This window comes from Sorex fumeus, unplaced genomic scaffold (genome assembly GCF_029834395.1).
Source record: "Sorex fumeus unplaced genomic scaffold, SorFum_2.1 ptg000072l, whole genome shotgun sequence".
Classification (NCBI taxonomy): domain Eukaryota; kingdom Metazoa; phylum Chordata; class Mammalia; order Eulipotyphla; family Soricidae; genus Sorex; species Sorex fumeus.
Window position 1 is genome coordinate 9403756 of NW_026606129.1, and position 21915 is coordinate 9425670.

General features: G+C 55.7%; 2 protein-coding genes across 2 annotated transcripts in view; both read left to right on the plus strand.

Moving 5' to 3' along the window:
* The window catches only part of SLC6A1 (solute carrier family 6 member 1), a 298182-nt gene that overhangs the window by 152315 nt on the left and 123952 nt on the right, over positions 1 to 21915 (plus strand). The window lies entirely within an intron of this gene.
* ATG7 (autophagy related 7) overlaps positions 1 to 21915 on the plus strand; it is a 175687-nt gene that overhangs the window by 23407 nt on the left and 130365 nt on the right. Inside the window, exons 6-11 of the mRNA XM_056129621.1 lie at positions 1101 to 1217; positions 2907 to 3056; positions 10877 to 10965; positions 12707 to 12828; positions 18318 to 18408; positions 19271 to 19415. Coding sequence (XP_055985596.1) covers positions 1101 to 1217; positions 2907 to 3056; positions 10877 to 10965; positions 12707 to 12828; positions 18318 to 18408; positions 19271 to 19415 — 714 coding nt within the window. The remainder of the gene's footprint in view (positions 1 to 1100; positions 1218 to 2906; positions 3057 to 10876; positions 10966 to 12706; positions 12829 to 18317; positions 18409 to 19270; positions 19416 to 21915) is intronic.

The window sequence follows — 21915 nt, forward strand, 5'->3', positions numbered from 1 at the left end:
GATAGTATGTGGCTGCCATCTCAAAAAGCCATCAATTGTCCACTTTTTATTGTGGTCAGATTGAATGATATTAATTAGCCAGCCCCACTGCATTAATGGTCCGTGGTAACGCTGACTCATTCTGTGGCTTCCGGCCATGTGAGTGAGTCCAGCCGCACCCCTGCCGCTGGTGGGGAGTGGTTGTCACTGAGGTGGTCACTGAGGTCCCCAGGCCCCCAGTGTCCTCTGAGCCTCTTGTGGGTCTCACAGTGATCCTCCTGCGCCCTCCACACTGTGCAGAAGCGTTTTCGAGGCCGGGTCTGTCCTCTCCGTCACTGGCTCTGAGGATCCGCCAGACCCTGCCTGGATGGGCAGGCTCTGAGCTGGGCTTGTGTGCCACAGAGGTGCAGAGGAGACCGCATGCTGTTATCTCAGTGTGCGCGGGCTTTGAGGGCAGGCTCCCTCAGCCACATGCCAGCCTCACTCACTTGGGGAGACACCGGGCTTGGGGGTACGGCCCCAGATGGCACATTGAATGAGCTTGGTGCCATGGGCAGAATTTTTTGTTTTGTTTTGTTGGGGGCTTACTGCTCCCTCTGAGCTCAGGGATCACTCCTGGTGGGCTCGGAGACCATAAGGGAGGCTGGGAGTTGAACCCGGGTGGGCCGCGTGCCAGGCACATGCCCTCCCCGCTGCTGGGCTGTGGCTCCAGCCCTTAGAGTTTTGCTCCTTCGCTCCCTGCTCTGTCGTTGTTCTGTTTCTTCTTCTCCCCTCCTCGCCCTCAGCGTCACCTGTCTGTCTCGGCATGGAATGATGTTATCCCCCAGGGGTCCCGAGTTTGAAACTCTCATGGTGACTGCAGAAATGGCTCCCTGGGCTTTTCCTGCTCGTGAGCGAGAGGCCAGTGATGGGCATCATGGATGTCATGCTGCACCCGGGGGCTTGTGAGAGTGATAGGACACAACTATCGCACCCACCCTGGGTTCTGTTGGGGTTGAGCGGATCCCGCGTGTGTGAGATTTTCTATCTCCCGCGGTGACGTGGTGGTTATGGTTAGTGGTTACGTTGCCGTGGAATTGCTGGCCCTGTTCTGAGCCCCTTCCCTTCTCCGTCTCTCCTAGGACCTAAAGAAGTACCACTTCTACTACTGGTTCTGCTCCCCTGCCCTCTGCCTTCCGGAGAGTGTCCCCCTCATTCAGGGGCCAGTGGGCCTGGATCAGAGGTTTTCACCGAAACAGGTATGCAGGTGACCCTGGACGTGGGGGACATGAGTACTGTATCTGGTGCATCTGAATTCAGACAAAGAGGGCACTGGCCATGCGTGTGGCCCAGCCAGCTGCGATCTTGGCATCCCATACAGTCCCCCTGAGTAATTCCTGAGTGCAGAGTCAGGAGTGACCCCGGAGCATTGCCAGGTGTGGCCCCAAACAAGAAGTAGAAAGAACAATAGGGAAAGGAATCCTGTGTGGAGGAAGAGCCCTCCACGGTGGTCTGGGGGATGTACAGACAATCTGACTCACCATTCTGAAGAAGTCGAGGGCGTGGTTCTCCAGCTGCTCCCTGGCTATTAAAAAAATAGCCAGGCCGGAGGAATTCTAGGAATGTTTTGCTGAGCATTGAGCAGAGCCCTTGCCGACCGGGCCGTTGTGCTCAGTGCAGAGGCGTCCCGGGCAGCTTTGCTCTGGAGAGAGAAGAGTCACTGCAGAGTCGTTCTCCTCCTCCTGGTCCTCGCTGCAGGCTTTGGCATCAGGCCTGGGTGCCCGGAGCCAGCCGGGACTGTTCCAGGCTACCGAGGCCTTTGGTGATGGTTGAGAAATGCAGTGCCAAGATTCCAGCCATGGAGTGAGCCGAGACCCGAAACCAGAGGCTTCTGCTGCTCCCGGGCAGGGCCCCTCAGCCACCTCAGTATGCCCATCACTAGAACCCCGAGCTAAGGCCAGGGAACCCCGAGGAATACATTTGTTTTGATTTATATCAGAGCTTGTGATTTAGCTCTGATTTCCTGAGGGTGTGGAGCTCTGCGTGGAGGTTGGGGTGGTGGCGGGGAATTATGCGTGGAGTTTGCTACACCTGGTTGCTCTGGGTGTCGGGTTCCAGGGGATGCAGGAGAGCCTGAAATGATGCTGAGCTGTGGGAGGGAGTGGTCTGTGATCCCAGCCTTGCATGTGTGCAGACACGGGCCCGGGTGACCACCCATGAGGGCTTCTCTGAAGCCGTTAGTGCCAGGGGGGTGAGCATCAGCCAAGGGTCATGCCTGGGTGTCAGAGGAAGGAGGGATGAGGTCGGAAACGTCTCCGAACCTCTGCACCTGGCAGCTTTGGGACCCTGTCCGCAGGGCCAAGAGTGACCTCAGTGGCCCTGTCTCTGCCTATCTCCTGGGAATGGGTCTAAATGCCTACTGGATTATTTGGGACTCCCCCGACCAGGGGCCTACCCAGAGGTGCAGGGGGCTGGCACAGTCCCCGAGACACTCTGCCCCTCAGTGTGCGCCTAGCTGCTCTGTTCTCTGCCCGGTGATGAGGTGCTTGGGCCATAGTGCTCAGAGGCTACACCCTGGGGTGCTCGGTCTACAGTGCTCAGAGGCTACACCCTGGGGTTCTCAGGGGTCATACGGTGCTGGGGATCAAACTTGGGGCCTCTCATAAGCCAGCCACGTCCATTATCTGGGGACATTTAAATGTTTTCTTCTTTTATTTTTTTGCTGCAAAAAAAAATAGCGGGCTAGAGCACAGGCAGTCCACATGAGAGGCCAGTCCAGTCTCCGAGCACAGTGCTGGGAGTAGCCCTTGAGCACTCCCGGGAGAACCCCAAAACCAAACTCTACGATCCACAGGGGAGTGAGCGGGCCTTTCTGGTCTTCCAGCCTGGCCCTGAGCTCAGCGCCTCGCAGGCGCTATCCAGACCGTCACGGATGTTTCCCGTTTCAGATCCAAGCCCTGGAGCGCGCGTACGACGGCCTCTGCCAGAGCGAGGGCGTCCCGGCCCTGCCTTACTTCCTGATCAAGTACGACGACAGCACGGTCCAGGTCTCCTTGCTGAAACACTTTGATGATTTCTTCCAAGGTCAAAGGACAAAGGTCAGAGGCTTTTCAATATCATATTAGCGGCCAAACAACCCCGATGCGTCCCTCTGGCTCCCCCTGCTGCCTCTGCCCTGGTCCCCTTCCCGCCGTCCCCTCCCCTCGTGGGCTTCGGGGTCCCCCCTTGAAAGTCTTCACAGATGCCTCATGTGGGTGCTGCAGTTTCTTTCTGAGCCTCACACCGCCCCCCCCCCAGGAGTGCCCCCACCCCCGCTGCTGCTCTCTGTCCCCCACTGGGCACCGTGAATGCGTCCTCCAGCCCCCCGCTCCCTCGCCTGCTCACTACCCTGTCAAACCGCGGCTCCCACAAAGCCTGTCCGGGTCCCAGCCGCCCTGACTCTGGGCCTTGAGCATGTGATGCCCACGTTGCTGCCCAGGGCTGCTCAGGTTCTCCCTGGGGGACAGTCCCCCTCCGCTGTGGCCACATGCGGATCCCCCTTGCTAGCCCTCTGCCCTCAGTCTCCCTCTTCACTGCCTGCCCTTTGGCCTTGCACGCACCGTCGGGCCACGCTCCACGGCAGCGGCCATTGTGCAGGGTCCGTGTATCTGTCCAGCTCTCATCCTGGGCTCTCGGTAAATCCCTCTGCAAGAAGGTGGGAGCCCCCAAGTGTGCTTTGGGAGGGAAGAGGAGGAAGGACCAGGGAGGAGCTTCTCGGCCCCACGAGACTGGACTTGAGCATCTTTCAAGCATCAGAGCATCAGGAAGGAGCTGGGTGGGGGCGGTTCTCGTCGTCAAGGAAACAGGAGCGTCCCGCACCCAGGGCCTTTCTGGCTCCTCTGTTTTCCTTTCCTTTTTCTGAGCGAGTCTTTTCATTTTATTCTTTTAGAAATAAAAGGGTGACCCCGACTCTGGAATGTGGGAGAGGGCGCGGGCATCGCAGGTCATCAGCTGGCTTTGCATGTGCGGACACGTGCTCCAGCCCCCAGCCCACCTTTGCATATGATAACCGAGGGCTAGCTGGCTGTGAGATGCTTCCTCCAGGCAGTGCTCGAGAGGTGCCCCTAAGAGAGAAGCCCGGCCAGGCCTGTATTTCCCAAAGTGGGCAGCTCCCTCGCCCCAGCCCTGGGGGTTCTGGGACACCAGTGAGGGCATAGCCTCAGGTGCGACTCAGGGAGACGCTTGTATGTTTAAGGAAGGTAGATTTCTGGGATGAGGGGGTGGGCTAAGTGATTTATTTTTTTCTGGAAAGGAGCTTTGTGGTGAACCGCTGCCCTGGACTAGCCATTTGTGGGGGAATGTCCAGTGCGAGGCCAGCATGGCGAGTGGGCTGGGTGCTTGGGGTAGGGCTGAGGGTAAGACGGTGCCCCAGAGCACTGCGGGTCTTCCTGGCGGGAAATAGCTGCACTCGAGGGCTGGGCCCTGCAGTCTTCGCCGCTTGGGGCCTCGGGGGTCTTTGGGGGAGCCTCAGAGCCTGTCGAGCACGTCGTGTGGGCCTGAGGCCGCCAGGGACAGGCATGCCCGTGGCCCCGGGCTCCACTGTCAGGACATGTCTTTGCAGGAAATTCCGCTCATGGCAGCGCTGTGCCGGCCTCACAAGGGAGAGCTGCGGTCTGCTTGCAGGAGCCAACCTGGGTTCGAGTCCTGCCCCCTCTTGGGGTTCTCTGATCCCTACTGGGAGTGATCCCTGAGCACAGAGCCAGAAGGGAGCCCCGAGCGCTGTTGGATAGGGCCCCCAAACCTAAATGAATAATGATAATAAAACCAGACCTCCGCAGAGGAATGGTCACTCAGCGCCCTCTGCTCTCTCTTCCGCTACATCTTCTCTTCCTGAGAAGAGCTGGCTGTGACCCTCGGCAGGACCTGGGGCTGTGACTCTCGGCAGGACCTGGGCCTCCAGCGCCCTCAGAACCTGCAGCCGGGCCGTCTTTAGCGCCCTTCTGAGAAGTCAGACATGAGCCGTGCCTGGCATGGCTGGAGCGATAGCACAGCGGGTAGGGCGTTTGCCTTGCACGCGGCCGACCCGGGTTCAATTCCTCTGTCCCTCTCAGAGAGCCCCGCAAGCTACCGAGCGTATCCCACCCGCACGGCAGAGCCTGGCAGGCTCCCCGTGGCGTATTCAATATGCTAAGAACAGTAACAACAAGTCTCACAACGGAGACGTTGCTGGTGTCTGCTCGAGCAAATCGATGAACAGCAGGAGGGCAGTGCTACCCCTTCCCTTCTCCTGCAGCTCTCTGGTTAAAGCCTCACACAGAAGGCTAGAGATACCACCGTGGGTAGAGTACTTGCCTTGTATGTGACCGACCTGGGTTCAAGCCCTAGCTTTCCATATGGTTTGCCGAGCCCTCTAGGAGTGATCCCTCAACATAGAACCAGGAGTAAGCCTTGAGCACTGCTGGGTGTGGCCCCCACATAAAAGGAACTCTCAGAAAAATGCTTCTGGAGGTGTTTTTTAAAGCAAGCTTTCTGTCCTCTAGGTGTAGTTTTTAGAGATTAAGATTGTACCATATTTAGTTTTATTTTGGTATAATAGTCTGATCTCTATATCAATATGTTACTAGTTAAAAAAAATTTTTTTTTTGTAGGATGTAAGGGGAGTCATATCCAGCTCTGCTCAGGGCTTACTCCTGCCTTTGCACTCAGGGATCATTCCTGGCAGGGCTCAGGCAGAGCTCAGGGGACCATAGGGGGTGCCAGGCTGACCCCAGCTGGCTGGTGCAAGGCAGGCGCCCTCCCCGCCATCCTGTCTCTCTGCAGGCTTTCTGCTGGATTTCTTGGCCAGTCTGCTTCATGCGTCCTGGGCCTCGGGCATGTCATGGGGCATGAAGTCTTCCCCGCCCTCTGCACCCGGGGTTCTGGATGATTCCCTTTGGAAAGGTGGAAGTCGAGTTGCCGGGTTGAATATAGGCAGTTTAGGGGATGTGACATTGGGGTGCTGGTAACTGTGGAGCAGCCAGTGCCTGGGGGCAATAGTTCTCATCCCTCTGCACCTCGACTTGTAGCGTTTGCTTCTTTCTGTGGGCACCAGAACTTCCGGCTGAGTTCACGCTGCCCCTTCCCTGGTGACCCCGCGGTGCCCGGCTCTATGGCCGGTGATGTTTCACGAGGCTTGCGGGTCTCCTTCCCTGGCACCTGGCAGACGTGCACTTCTGCTCACCTTCCCCTTCCAGCCCGTGTGCTGGTGGGAGTCGTTGCAGGGGTCATCGTGACTTTCCCCCCTCGACATGTTGCCCACTGTCCAGGCTTTGCTTTGAGCCTCGTCAGCCAGTTTCGGGGTGGCCGCTCGCCAGCTGACGACAGAAGCACTCCAGCGAATTGTCTGTGCGCAGCCAAGTCGAAGCCGCGATTATTTCATAAACGAGAGAAACAAAGTGTCCCCCCTCCCCATTCCGTTTTGCTCTTTTCTGCCGATCTGTTTTATAAAAGGAAGTCATTTGCCCAAATTCATATGAATTAGTGTCAGAGCCAGTTTCCAAACCCAGAGCTTCGCCAAATGGTTATTTCTGATGCCATTTACAAAAACTGAAAATCTGCTTCTTTAAATACTGAGGTTCACATGGTGCCAACTAATTCCTTAAATGAGTGCGGTTTCTGATCTCAAGTCACTGTTGGGTCATCAAAGAAACACCAAATGAGGCCGGAGACCTAGTATGGGGGTGTGTGGTAAAAGCATTTGCCCTGACTGTAGCCAACCCAGGTTTGATACTCTGCGTCCTGTGCGGTCCCTCTGAATCCTGCCAAAAGTGATCCCTGAGCACTGGGCCAGGAGTAAGCCCTGATCACCACTGGGTGTGGCCCAAAGACCACAAAGAAAGAAAGAGAGAAACCGTAAGCGGTGTTGGCTCTGATCCAGTCCTGTCAGCTGGCTGTCTGACGGGACCCCTAAAGGCCTCTGTCTTCCTGCCCCCTAAAGGCCTCTAGCAGGTAGGGGAACCCCTCGGACACTTCCCACCTTGCCCTCCTGTGCCTGGGAAATGGATTTTTCTTTCGCAGAACACTCCTGCTCTGAACTGCAGCTCATGTTATTCTAGGAAAACTATTCCTGCTCTTTTCTCCCTCGCCCTCCCCCAGAAGATTTCTTCCTCTTGGGCATCAGAAATAGTTTGGGACTGAGCCACTTAGCCTCGCTTGAGCATTTCGTCCCATTTCCCGTGAATGAGAAAGCCCAGACCGTGGGACTTGGTAGTTAAACCGGAACTTGGCTCCCTGCTGCTTGGCCAGGTAAGGAGATGCCGATGGAACGGAAGCTCGCGTCCTGGGGGGCAGAGAGAGTGTGGGGTCGAGGCGGGATGGCGGGACCGGGGCCAGCACATGACACGTCTAAAACTCAGCCGTCCACTCACTTTGTAAATCGTGGTGCTTGAATAAAATTTAGACATTGAAACAATAAACCCCAGCCAGGGCATGTTACAATGCTTGGTGCTACGTTGACAGTGGGCGCAGAGACAGGTGAGGGCATGGACTCGGGGCAACTCTACCCTGGGCCCCGGGGTGGCTCCTGTTGCAGAGAGCAGGAACCTCCCACATGCCACGGTTCACTGAACACGCATGCACCGTGGAAGCCCAGGAGGCAGGTCAGGGGCCGCGAGGAACTGGCACACAGATGGCGTGTGGGGACCCCTCACTCGTGCCCCCTACCCAGTGATTCCCACCACTCCCCCGGCAGTGCACACCCTCTGGCCGTTTGTTAGATAGTGATTCAGGTTCTGTGGGGCCAGCGCCGGCAGCTCTGGATTCTGCCTCTCTGTTATGCTCCCCAGGGGCATCACCACTGCCTTAATCCCATGTCCATATCTGCAGAGGCTCTCCCAGGTCACCAGGGTAACGAGAGGCCCCTCAGACCTGACTCCCGCCTTCCGTGGCCAAGACCTCCCTGTTGAATTCACCGCGTGGGCATGGATTGGCTCATCAGTGAGCGCCGGCCCTTTCCATAGGAATGTCTTCCCATCGTGTCCTGTGGCGAGGGGGCCAGGACATTCTCTGTCTTGTGACTTCCCACCTGATCCTAATAGCGGCCTGGTGGAGAGGATCAGTCATTTGCCTACAATTCAGATGATCTAACTGACAAAGGAAATCTCTCTTTCTCTTTTTCTTTTTTCCTATTGGAAGGGGGTCACACCGGATAGTATTACAGCTTACTGCTGGCCTGCTGGCTCTGTTTTTGGGGGTCTCTCCTGGTGTGGCTTGGGGGACCCTATGCCTGGTAGGGCATTGAACCGGGTTGGCTGCAGACTTCTTAGTTGTGCTATTGCTTCAACCCTGGAAAAGGAAATCTTAAATGAGGGGAGCCCATGCTGCCCCCAAACTTGTCTGTCTATATGAATCCCCTTTTGTATCAGTTCAGTATGAATCTGGATGCATTTAATACATGGAAATGGGGACCAGAGCCATAGTACAGTGGGGAGGGCGTTTGCCTTACCAGCGGCCAACCCGGGTTTGGTCCCTGGCATCCAGTATGGTGCTCTGAGCACCGCCAGGAGTCATTCCTGAGTGCAGGGCCAGAAGTCATCCCTGAGCAACACTGGATGTGACAAAACAAAACAAAACAAAACAAAACAAACAAAAAAAATGGAAATGCTTCCAGACCCAGAGCTTCAGCCTTAGGAACAGGAGGAGAACGAGATGCGGTACAAGCTCGCTCCTACAGAGAACCTCAGGAACCATTATCCGGCCGGACCCTAGTGAAACCCATCTGAGTTTCAGTGAGGACCAATGAAGGCTGCTCTGGGAAGCCCCTCGGCCACACTGACGGTGCTTGTACATTTGTGGGTGGCCGTGGAGCAACTTGCTGTAGAAGCAGGTATTAGCATGGATAGCCTGAGCCGTTCTTACTGGAAAGTTGCGATAGGATACAGCTTTAGATGTACTGTTCTAGGAGGTTCTGCCCCAGTTGTTAATGGCATTTTGCCCAGGATGGGTCCTTGTGTTTTGTTCCTACCACCCACCCTCCATCCATTCCTCCATTCACCCTTCTATCTATTCCTCCATCCCTCCCTCAGCCATCCTTCCACCCAACCCTCGGTACCTCCCTCCATCCATCCCTTCATCTCTCTGCCTATCCATTCGTCCCTCCGTCTATCCCACATTTGTCCCTCCATCCACCCTTCCATTCATTCCTCCATCTACCCTTCCATTCATTTCTCCTTCCATCCCTCCATCCGCCTTTCCATTTGTTCCTCCCTCCATCCCTCCATCCCTCCATCCCTGCCTCCACCCATCCATCCCTGCTTCCATCCCTCCATCCCTTCATCCCTTCCTCCATTCCTTCCCCCTCCCTCCATCCCTCCATCCCTCCTCCATTCCTCCCTCTATCCCTTCATCCCTCCCTCCATCCCTCAATCCCTCCTTCCCTCCCTCCATCTCTCCCTCCATCCACCGTCCCCTCACCCAGCTAGCACTCACTAACTCTGTTGTGTATCTACGTCGCAGAGGGTGGAATCACTTCTCTCCTGCTCCTGCTGTCTGATGCCTGGTGTCTTTTGACCCGTTCGTGTTTTTCTGGGCACCATATTCAGATTTACACGAGAGCTGCCCAGGGTCCATTTTCTCTGCTGCTGCCTCTAATGTTCCTCCAAATGGGTCCCAAGGCCAGTTCCTTCTTATTAACTAAACTCTCGACTTAATTCCGACGTCACCCATTCTGCCTGGGCTCCCAGCCAGAGCCACGTGGGGCGGGGGTGGGGGGGCATGGTCCCTGTCTGTGACATCTCAGGCTTCTTTGTGTTGGTCAGCTGGGCCGTTTTGGGACTCAGCTCCCCTTGGTGTCGTGCCCCTTAGTTGGGGCGCGGTTGGGCCGAGGTGGGGAGTCTGGGGAAGTGCTTGGTGCCCTTCCGGGCTTGCCGGAGACCCGGAGCCACATGGCATGTCTGCTGGGGGGGAGGGGACTCTGGCCGTGAGGAGGTGGGTGTCGTCGCCCCGCTGTAAAGCTGTCCCGTTTCTCCACATGATGTTGGGAATCTTTGGTGGGGGGGACATCCCTTTGCCTCCACACCCTTCTTGCGCTGTCCCTGGTCTGCATCAGTGCGGGCTCACAGGCCCTGTTTGCTGCTTTGGGGTGGGCGCTAGCTCCCCGCATTCATGTTGCTGCCCACCTTGGCTGTGGAGAGCCCGTTGTCGGCCTGTGTCTTGCACATGGCCTGTGCTTTGGGTGACTGCGCACCCCTTGCTGTCTGTCTGTGCACCCGAGTGTATATTTTTCCCACCTGCATTTTCTCTGCCTCGACCCTTGGATTAGCCCCGGGTCCAAGAAGTCAAGATCCCTTTTGTTGAAAAATTGCAATAGAAATCCAAAACTGGAAGCTCATTGTCTTTTCAAAGGAGAGAGAGACAGTGACAGAGATAGAGAGACAGAGAGTCAGAGACACAGAGACCGACAGAGACAGAGAGAGACAACCAGAAAGATGCAGACTGCTTACAAAGCATTCTAGAAACAGAGGGCAGCAACATTTTCCTCTAAGGACATCCGCTCCAAAGTTGAGGACGGTTTGGGCATGGAGGGGAAGGGATGGCAGGAAACGTATCAGCCACACCAAGAGCTTAGTCTGTTCCCGCGCTCCCTCTCGCAATATCTGCATTACGGACTCATTAGGCAGCCTCCAAGCTGTCTGTTCCTCTGAGCACGGGACTCTCACAGTCCGCCCCTGCCTTCCAGCCAGCCTTCCTTCCTCGTCAGTGTCCCTGCCTTGCCTGCAAGACCCTGGGTGTCAGCGGTGTTTGCTGCCCCAGGAACGAGCTCTTCTGTCTCAGATAAGCTCCTTGATGCTGCCCTTGTGTCCTCGTGCAGCCTTGGTGCCCTGGAAGGGAAGAAGCAGCGCTCACAGTGTGTCTGTCCTGAGTCTGACTGGAAGCCTGACTCAAACAGTCTTTCTCTTCACAGATAACTATTGGTGTCTATGATCCCTGCAACCTGGCCCAGTACCCGGGATGGCCTTTGAGGAACTTTCTGGTCCTTGCAGCGCACAGATGGTATTTAGGGAGGGAGGAGGGGAAGGGAAAGGATGAGGGAGGGGGGAGGGGAGGGAGGGAGGAGAGAGAGAGAGGAGGGAGAGAGTGGGAGGGGGAGAGAAGTGGGAGGGGGAGAGAGTGAGAGGGGGAGAGGAGGAGGAGGAGGGAGGGAGGGAGAGAGAGGGAAAGAGAGGGGGAGAGAAAGAACACATATGTACTCTGGGTTTTTTTGCTTTTGTTTTTTGCCTTTTGGGTCACACCCGGCGATGCTCAGGGCTTCCTCCTGGCTCTGACACTTAGAAATCACTCTTGGTGGTGCTCGGGGGACCATATAGGATGTTGAGGATCGAGCCCGGGTTGGCCGCGTGCAAGGCAAACGCCCTACTTGCTGTGCTATCGCTCTAGCCCCTGCTTTTAACAGTGTGTTTAGGAAAATCTGTCTTGTTTTCCCAGCTGAAGTTGCCCATTGCTGGGCTGGAAACTGATAGTTCATACACACAGAGACTAGGTCGTGTGTTGGCTTCCCTTGGGGGCGGCCCCGTGCAGGTCTGTCCTGGAGCCTGGGGCTCCAGAGGAGAGCAGAGCGAGCAGCCAGAGGGTCTCAGCCCTGAGAGCCCCCTTCAGAGAGAGCCCGGGTCACTTCCAGGAAAGGTTTCCCGGTGGGCCTCAGCCTCCTGCAGTCCTAACCCTAACATGCATGAGCCAGAGGGTAGCCGAAAGGCGTCTGTGCTTTCCAAGAGATCCTCAGCATCGTAGTCACCCAGGAAACGAAATGCAGCCAGACCCTGCCCGTTAATAGAGACAGTGAGTTGAATCGTGAGCTCCCCGCAGTGGCCCTGGGCATTGGCAGTGCCCCAGTGGCCGGGTGCGGGAGTCAAGCTCCCCAGCAGTGCTGGGAAACACTTTGGGTGCTGTTCAGTGGAGTCACAACTCCCTGTAGCTGAGCGATCTTTCGCTCACGAGTGAAACATGCGGCAGTGTCCAGACTGAGGTGACCCCCACGGACAGGAATGTTTATCGCACCGTTATTCTCAGGAGCCCCGGCCTGGTTGGCCCTGCACGTCCTTCCCCAGGGGGGTGAGCAGGAAACTGGCTGGGCAGTGCCCCGAAGCACCGCGGAACCAAGAATCTGCAGGAGCTGCCGACACGTGTGTGTCCGCGTGCGTGAATTTCACAGGCCCGAAGGACTGTGCGCGGCATCTGGCTGGAAATGAGGAGCCAGGGACCGGTGGGTGCCATGCTGGGAGAGGCCGGCCCTTTAGAGTTAGGGTTTCTCACCTACGTCAAGCCTCAAGAGAAGGTGTGAGATACAGTGCTGGACTGAAACGGGAATGATGCGTGGAGGAAGTTCACAGAGATTGCTCCCTGACGCCTGGCTGCGGAGGGGGTGCCTTGTGTGCCCCCCTGAGGCCAGGGCTTGTGGACCCCCACTGGATAGGAGGGGGAGAAAGGCCCTGGAGGGCCCAGCAGTGTCGTCGAGGTTCTTTCTGATGCCACGTGACTGCCCGCCTGCATTTAAGGCTCATTGGTCAGAGCGTCTCATGGGCGGTGCCATTAGGAAGGGAGAAGTCGAACCCCTTCGGGCTGCAGCCTCTAAGCGCGGGGACCAAGGGGCGATTTGGGGGTGCTGGAGTCTCCGGGCGGAGAGAGGCCCGCCTCCCGGATGGCAGGGAGATGCCAGGTCGGTCACTGGGTTCTCTGCAGCTGCCGAGGTTTTTACCCAAGCTCTTTTCTCTTCCTTAAATGCCGACGCGGGTGCCAGGAGTGGCATTTCCCAGTCCGTGGAAGTCCTCTGCTTCCGGGACCGCACCCTGCAGGGCGTCAGAGGCGTGGCACACAGCATCGTCTTCGAGGTGAAGCTTCCTGAAATGGCGTTCAGCCCAGGTAACGCTGTTTCTCTCTCGTCTCCTCTAGAGGCAGGTGGGCACCGGAGCGGGGAGGGCAGTGGGGCAGCAGGGCCAGTGTGGCCTTTCAGGCTGGAGCAGAGGCAGAGATCCTTCTCGAAGAGCTCCCTCGGGTATGGCTTTCCGGGCTTTTGCTCTTGCTTCACGTACAGTCTGGGCCAGAGAGAGAGAGGCCAGCAGGTAGGACACGGCTCACAGTGTGACTAACCCCGGCTCCGTCCCCAGCACCCCATCCAGTCCCCTGGGCCCCATTAGGAGTGATCCCTGAGCACAGAACCAGGATTCATCCCTCGGTGTCCCCCAAACAGGAAACCAACAAAACCCCCCAGAGTCTGCAACCCGGTTATTGAGTGTGGCCTGAGGCTCCCATGAAGGGTGTCGCTGCTCCCTCACGAGCCACCAGCCCTGGCACAGGCAGCCCACCGTGGTTTTCTGTGAATGTGTGTGTGTCTGTGTGTGCACGCATGCGCCTTGGTGCACAGACGCATCATGTAGACAGTTCCCACCCCTATTCGGTCGAAACACAGGTGCCCCCACCTTAGGTTCTCTTAATAAGGCCCCTGTGTTCCCCACCGTGGGCGTCCTAGCTGAGGACGCTGAGGGGACGTAGCAGACATAGAACAGAACACGGTGGCTGGGCTGGCGCTTCTTGAGAGCTTAAGAAGTGCTGATTTATCACGCTCCCAGGGGCGTGTCAGCCCAGCGCACACTCCAGAAGGACCCGGCCGTCCCTGTGACGTTCATCCACGAAATTCCAAGCACATTGCATTCTTTGCCCAATCCCATGTGCCTTAAAGTTGTGTGTCTGTGTGAAGAGGTGTGGTTGTGAGAGGGTGTGTGTGAGTGAGGTGTGTGTCTGTGTAAGTGTGCGGATGTGTGAGGGTTTGTAGTGAAGCTGTGTGTCTGTGTGTGTGAGGGGTGTGTCTGTCTAAAGGGGTGTGAGGGTATGTGTATCTGCATCTCTGTTTAAGGGGGTGTCTGTGTGTCTGTGTATGTGGGTGTGTGAGGGTATGTTGTGAGGCTGTGTGTGTCAGAGAGTGGGCTGAGGGGTGTGTCTGTGTGACAGGGTGTGAGGGTATGAGTTATGCATCTCTGTGTGAGGGTGTGTGTGTGTATATGTGTGTGAGGATATATATATCTGTGCGTGTCTCTGTGTGAGGGTCTGTATGTCTGTGTACATCGCTGTGTGAGGGTGTGTGTGTTTCTGTGTGTGTGGGGGTGGATATGTCTGTGTGTCTGGGGGGGTCTGTGTATCTGTGTGTATGTGCATCTTTGTGTGATGTTCTGTGTGTGTGTATCTCTGTGAGGGTCTGTGTATCTGTGTGAAGTGTGTGTGTGTGTGTCTGTGTTTCTATGTGTGTGTGTATATGTGTATCTCTGTGTGAGGGTCTGTGTGTCTGTGTGCATTTATGTGTGAGGATATGTGTGTGTGTCTGTGTGAGGGTGTGTGTGTGTGTGTCTCTCTGAGTGTTTGTGCATCTGTGAATGTGTGTATCTGTGTACATCTCTGTGTGGGTTTGTGTATGTGTGTGTGTGTCTGTGAGGATGTGTGTGTGTGCATGCTATATGGGACTGTGGACAGTCTCCTGTGGGCTGGCATTGCCGGGGTGCAGTGTTGGCCGAGGAGGTCCGAGCAGGGCTCTGGGCGTGGCGTGGCGGCCCTGCAGTCCTGTGCCCTGTCCAGGCTCAGTAGGAAGCTGCTGGGATACACCGGCTTCAGCTCGGCTCTTTGCAGGGGGTGCAGCGCCCTCTGCTGGCGCCTCCTAAGACCGCTGCTGCGGTCGCGAACTCGGGCCATAGCCCAGAGTCAGCCTGCAGGAAAGTTGCCACCCAGCGGGAGCCTGTTTCCTGACTGTGCTGCCCGAGCAGGCGGGCGCATGGCTCAGGGCTCCCCCCCGAAGCTGCGGGCACGGAGCCGAGTGGCTGCTTCCTTTAGGGAGTTCCGTATAGCGGAAGGGCAGATCCTCTTGCCTTATTTCCCTTCAGGTGACTCTGTTGGTCTCTGCTCCCAGGGAAGATGATGAATGTCCTGGGCGAGGCGTTCATGTGGGTGGGGGGCACCTTGTGCTGTTTCTCAGGCGCCCACATCTCTGTGGTCTCGGGCGACATGTCACCCTGGACATCCCAGTTTGTCCTTTGCTGCAACTGATGCATTCAGGTCCACTGTCCATTGCTGTGGGGTGTTCCGGCCACAGGGGGACACAGCCAAGGGCAGATGCCCTCCCTTAGTTCCCTTCTGGGCTGGGCCTTCTGTTTGCACCTCAGCTGCGGACAGGGCCCCACTGCCCCCCAAAACCACCTTCTCCCTAACTCGGAGGGTTTCTGCCCGTGGGACTGTATGGGGCAGTGGGCAGTGGCTGTGACCCACATACAGTATACTTCTCCTTATTGTCAAGCAGGGCACGAGTGTGTGCATGTGTGGGTGTGTCTGTGTGTCTGTTTGTGCATCTCTGAAGGTGAGGCCACTTAGAAGTGGCTGCACCTTGGGGTGCAGAGGTCTTTTCCCTGAGACGGGCGGTACTTCATGAGAGAGGAGGAAACTTGGGCCTGAGTTCCCAGTTCCAGGACGAGACTGAATGTGAATTCCTTGTTGAGAGTGCTGCATGCAGAGAAACGTGTCTTCAGCGTATTGGTAGAGAGGAAATCCAAGAAAATATAAAGGAGTTGCTTGCCTGAGACGGCTCCCCCATCCCCTGCACCCCAACCCCCTTGCCATGGAGAGATAACATTGAAGTTAACAACTAAGAATGCAACTGGATCTGGATGGCTTCCGTTTTGTTGCTGTGAATTAAGATGGAGGAAGGGCCCCAGAGTGCCTGTCAGCTGCCAGCCCGGGCTTCGTTTCCTGGCTTCTTGCAGTGGGTGATTCCCATGGCCAAGCTGCAGCCTGGGAGCATTTGCGAGTCAATGGCTCCTGGGTCCCCATGGGCCTGCGCTGGCCCAGACAGTGAAGTAGGAGGCCCCCAGGCGGCTCTCTGCCCGAGTTCGCAGAAGAGAATTTCAGGGGGTGATGAGCGGTGAAGTAAAAGCAGGTTTTATTAGGAGGCTTTTAGGAAGGGGAAGAGGGAGAGCGAAGGGAATAACACGCTCAAGAGAGAAAGAGGGTTTCTCCAGAGACGGAGAGAGCCCCAGTACATGGCTCAAGGTGGGAGATGCGGGCGCCACATGTGCTTGGCCATGTGGGCACAAGCAGCACATGGGCGCAGCATATGCACGCCCTTCCTTAGTTCAAGGTGGCTTTGATAGGCTTTACCCAAGCTGCCCCACCTGGGGCTTTGCAGCTAGGTAAGAGTTCGTTATGGTGGTTGCCAAGGGGGTAAAGTTCGTAGTGGTGGATGGTCCCCTTTGAAATTCCTTTCCTGGCCTTTGTTCCACTTGGGGTCTCTGGGCCAGGTGAAGCCTTATCAGGCCTTAGTTCCTGTGTCTGAAAGGTGGAATTTTTGCAGCCTCAGGCTATTGGTTTTATTTCTTCCTGGGAATTCCATTGGCATGGGCCCTTCCCTATCTACATGCCTACATCAAAAGGAAAGACTGCAAGGAAACCAGGGCCTCCCGGTCCTGGAGCAATGCTATATATTTACTTATTTTTATCTGTGGGGTTTTCCCCCCCTTAAATTTATTTTTATTTTGACACTGTGATTGACAAAATTGCTTGTAAGAGCGTTGTTCCAGGCATACAGTGTTCCAAAACCAGCCCTACTGCCCTCTCCCTGGGTTCCCTCCCACCCCCAGCCTGCCCCCTTGGTAGGCATAGAACACATTTATTTCATATTGAGCAGTGCTGTTAAACAAAACAAAACAAACCAGGGGCCCTAGAGATGGCACATTTGCCTTGAATGCAGCCAACCGGGTTCCATCCCCGGCACCCCATGTGGTCCTCCGAACCAGCCATGAGTGATCCCTGAGTGCAGAACCAGGAGTCCGCCCTGAGCACTGCTGGGTCTGGCCCCAAATTAAATAAAATTGTTTGAAAACGAAAACAGAACAAACATACACACACAGGCCAAAAGCTTTATAGTTCCCAAGGTGTGGCTGGAGAGATGGTTCGGGGGTAAGGCCTTGTTAGGGCACGGCTCTGGATCTCCGACTGCAGACAAGGACCACACAGGAATGCAGTCATCAAGCAGGGAGTTTGTTGGGCTGGCTAGTCTTGCACACGCACACAGCGACGTGTAGGTCCCGTGTGAGAGGCCAGACCCCGACCCAAGGTACAGGGGTTACTTACATAGGCCCAAGTCGGCCGTTACAGCCGATTTGAAGGTCATAGTTTACGTCAGTGCCCGCTCCGGGCTTCACGCAATATCCAGGTCCGAGGGCTGAGTCCGGACCCGTGACAACCATCTGTTTCATAACTCGGGCCCGTACATTCCTCCTGGAACAAGCAGATAGTAGAGGCCTGAGTGGAAACTTTACTATCTTCATTGTCCTTGGCCCAGTCCGAGGGTGTCCTGTCATAACAGGCCTTTGACCCGGGTTGCATCCGTGGCACCACATGTGGTCTCCTGAGCCCCCCAGAAGTGATCCCTGAGCACAGAGTCAGGAGTCAGCTGGGTGTGGCCCCAATGCCCCATCCCCCTAAGAAGACACATTTGCCCAGCCAGGAAGGTAGAGCTGGTGAAAGGAATTTCAGAGGGAGAGTCGCCCCGTGGACAGCAGCCTGAGCCCTGTGCCCACAGCCCTTCACGCCTTCCCACTGAGCCCCGGACTTCCTGTTCCTTGGAGACTCGTGAAAGCGACATTGGCTGTGGCTTCCGGTGGATTTCAGGGACTCTGAAGGGGATAAGAGGGACGGGGGTGCTGGGGTGGGGTGTAAGAGAGGGCAGAATGGGGTCCCCTATGGGGCAGTGAGATTTTTCAGGCACATTTCCCAAGCTGCAGAGCTGGGTCATGTCCATCAGCATCCTTTTGGGTCAGGGCTGAGGAAGGAGTTGCACAGGGATCCAGACAGAGCCGAATCCTTGTGGTGCCCGCCTGTGCCCCCAAGCCACACGTCTGGGTGGCGGGTCGTGGGCACTGAGACTCCCCTGCCTGGGGGTCACTGTGTGGCTTTCAGCAGGGGATTGGGACTCCTGAGAATTGCGGCCTGGGCCCCCCCCCAGCTCCCCACCAGGGCTGAGAAGTCAGCAAAGAAGGGCTGGACCCGGAAGGGAGCATGAGGGGGTGTCTGGGGGCCCTGGGGGTACAGCCCACACAGATGGGGGCGGGCAGGGGTCTGCGCCCACCAGGCCTCTCCCGGAGGGCAGCTGCGCCCACAGCTCATGGTCTTTCCAGCACCAGCCTCAGCCACAGACGTTGAGGCAGTGTGGGGAGTCAGGGCTCCTCTGGGGACCCCTGTGAGCCTGAACTCTCGGAATGGTCCTGTGGGGGTGATGAGTGGCTGCACCCCAGGCCTGGGGTCCCAGCGTGGGTGTCCCCAGGGGCGAATGGATCCTTTCCGCTCTCGGTGAACTTCCTCTCCTTCGCCTGCAGACTGCCCCAAAGCTGTGGGCTGGGAGAAGAACCAGAAGGGGGGCCTGGGCCCGAGGATGGTGAACCTCAGTGAGTGCATGGACCCCAAAAGGTAGGTCTTGGGGCTGTTCTCGGGGCCGCTGGGCCCAGTGTGTGCCGTGTGTGGGTTCATCCGTCTGGGGTTTGGTCGGGAGAGTAGGAGCAGGGGTGTCCCCCACCCCTGTGCAGCTGTTAGACATTCGAGTGTGTTCTGGCCCAGACCCTCGGACTGTGACCTGCACAGTCGCCTTGCCTGTGAGACCTCTAAATCTGTCCCTTTAGCCAACAGTGAGTGTTTCTAGTAATGACAAAGAGGCCAGCGTTTAAGGGACATCTGAGGTGTTGAAGGAAGTCACCTCAGTGTACCCCGCTGAGACGACCTGGAAGCCGTGTTGCCTTGGGAGGGATTCTGAAAGTCACCCCCACAGTAGAGTCTCTTCCTTGCCACCCGGCATCCGCTTCCCTTCCCCCTTGAGCACTGGGAGACTCAGCGTCTGATCGGTGGCCCCAGAGAAACCAGGGGGCCGGGGGGAGTTTTTTCCCCTCCCAGCGGCCCACAAGCTGCCGCATGTTCCTCCCACAATCCTGATTTCCCCAGTGTTTGTCTCTCGTTTCCTCAGAGCTGCTTTGTCGCTGAGAACAGGCCTGGGCCGGGGTGTGGCTCGGGGTCAGAGACCTGTAGGCCTGTGAACAAAGCCCCAAGTTGGATCCCCAGCACAGCATGGCCTCGGGGTACCTCTGGTGCTGCCTTGGGGGGCCTCAGCATCGCAGGGTGTGCCACGGGGTTCCCCCAGTGCCCCCGGAGGGCCCCACCCCTGCACTCCTGGCCCGAGCATTGGGGTCTGCACCGCTGAAGGGGCCTCAGGGGCCCTGGGCAGGAGTGATGAGCCCAGGTGGGCACATCAGTCAGTGCTCCCCGTTTCCTGTGTCTCCAGGTTGGCTGAGTCCTCTGTGGACCTGAACCTCAAGCTGATGTGCTGGAGGTTGGTCCCCACGTTGGACCTGGACAAGGTTGTGTCGGCCAAGTGTCTGCTCCTGGGCGCTGGGACTTTGGGCTGTAATGTGGCCAGGACGTTGATGGTAAGTCTTGGCATGCTCGCTGGCACCCGCCAGCCCTGGCTCCACCTCTCATCTCCCTTACCCTCCGCCCCTTCTGGCCCTCGTCCCTCCTCACCCTTCTCTTTTTCCTCTTCTCAGTCTGGAAGGAACATGTGCTCTTTTTCCACACGGTGAAGGCAGTTCTCCCCCATCACCTTCCCTCCACCTCCCCCTGCCTCCCCACCCCCACCCCTGCAGCCCGAGCCCCTCACCTGTGTCAAGTCAGCTTCTCTTCAGTCTCGGCGAGCCAGCCATATCAGTATTGTCTGCCCCATCCCTGTCTGACCCCCAGTTCACTACACCCTCCTCAGTAACCCCACTTTGAGTGGATAGTCCAAGCTTCCCCTGAAGTCCTCTTGGGCAGGTGGAAATCCAAGTTGCCTCTTGGCTGTTATTGATATTTACGAAAATGGGATCAGGCCCCTGTACTTGTCTTTGTCTTTGGTTTCGGGTTTGCATTTGGCTTGGGGGTGGTGCTCAGGGCTCACGCTGGACCCTGTGCTCAGGGCTTGCCCCCCTGGTGGTTCTTGGGGACCATATTCCATGCTGGGGATCCAGCCAGGGTTGGCTGTGTGCAAGGCCTGGGTTACCCAGCTCGCTCTCAGCCCAGGTTTATATTTTTAACTTAGTAGAAAGATAATTGCAGCCTCTGTACATATCCAAATCATGCCTTTACAGTAAATTCTCATTTTATAAGGTCGCTTTCTCATAGTTCCCCTTTCAGTCCCTTTTGTTTATTTTTTCAATCACCGTGAGATGCACAGTTCCACTGGGTCTCAATCATACACCCGTCCCTTTGCCAGCGTACATTTTCCACCGCCAGTGTCCCCAGTTTCCCTCCTGCCCCACCCCCATATCGCCCTTTAGAGATGTCGTTGAAGTGAGCATTTGAGTGGACTCAGGCCCAGGTTCTCATGCATTCCAACCGGTCCTGAAATGAACTGAGTTTTTGTTGTTGTTGTTTTTGTGGGGTTTTTTTACTGTTGTTCTTTGCAGGGGGGAGGTGGGGAGGGCCACCCCCTCGAGTCACTTCTTGGGGACCATGTGGTACCCGTGAGACAGCAGGGATCATCTGTGCCTCGGCCGTGGAGCTCCCACTCTGGCCGAGGTGAAGCTGCTTCTGCCCTTATAAATCTGTGGGACTTTTCTCTGAACATCCTCGGGGGCCAGGTGCGTGGGTTGGAAGTAGGTGACCCTCAGTTCCTGGAAGCGTTGTCCATCTCCTAAAGGACTTAGATCATCTGTGGTCAGCAACGTTTTCTTTATATAGTCTTGCCTGTGTCTTGGTTTATTTCTGCACACTTAATGAATATTTTTCTTTTCTTGTTTTGTTTTTTGGTTTTGGGCCACACCCGACGGTGGTCAGTGCTTTCTCCTGACTGCATTCAGGGGTCACTCCTGGTGGAGCTCGGGGGACCATTTTGGGGTGTCAGGGGTTGAACCCGGGTCAGCTGCATGAAAGGCAAGCGCCCTCCCTGTGGACTATCCCTTCTGCCCCTTAGCGAATATCTTTCTTTTAGAAATATATTTTCCCACTCAGTATTTCAGTTGGCTGCTACTTGGATATAGGAACGATAGTGAGCTTCACTATTTTTCTCTTGTCCTCTGTGCTCAGCAATTACTCCTGGCAGAATTAATTTATATAAGGTCCCCCTCTGCCCTTAAATGAAAAGGGTACCTTATGGGCTGCCAGGAATTAAACCCGGGTCAGCCGCATGGAAGGCAGTCGCCTTACTCTACTGTCTCTCCAATCCCTGAACTCTTATTTTTGTAGTATCTTAGCTAATATACTGTAGGATTCGATTAGTAACGATTGATTTTTTTTAATTTTACATCTGTATTCATGAATCACATTGACTTACGCTTGCTTGGTAAAATAGACACTTTCTGTGTTTTTAACAGCGGAGTAATGTTCTCGGGCAAGGTAAGTGATGCTTATGTGGTCCTTGTTGGCCTGGCAATACTGAGTTAGAAACACAGTAGTTAACTTTTGGAATTTGGTTTGGGCCAGGAAAGGAAGGAATCTTTGGGAACTTTCATAAATGTTCCTCTGTTTCACCTTTTTTATATTTCACGATGCTTTTTTTAGATTTCATAATACTTTTGAGTCATTGTAGTTGTTTTCCTAGGCTATCATTTATTACGTCTAAAATTAAGAATGAATTGACATAGAATATTTATGGTATTCTCTTGTCTTAAATCTCATCTGATTTCTTTTCATCTTTCCGCATGCATAATGTATGTCTATGATTTTCTCTTTTTCTCTTATTGAGACTTGCCAGAGAAACTCTTCTATTTAATTTGTCTTGTGAGAAATCTTTCTCGATCATTTATGAGTTCTGTGTTTTGCTTTCAGATTTGTTCAGACCTACTTTTATGACTTTCTTCCTATTTTGTGGGATTTTATTGTTCTTTTCCCAGCTTCCAGAATTGGGTTCCTAGGTTTTCTTAACATTTTTGACATTATAAAGTCAGTGGAAAT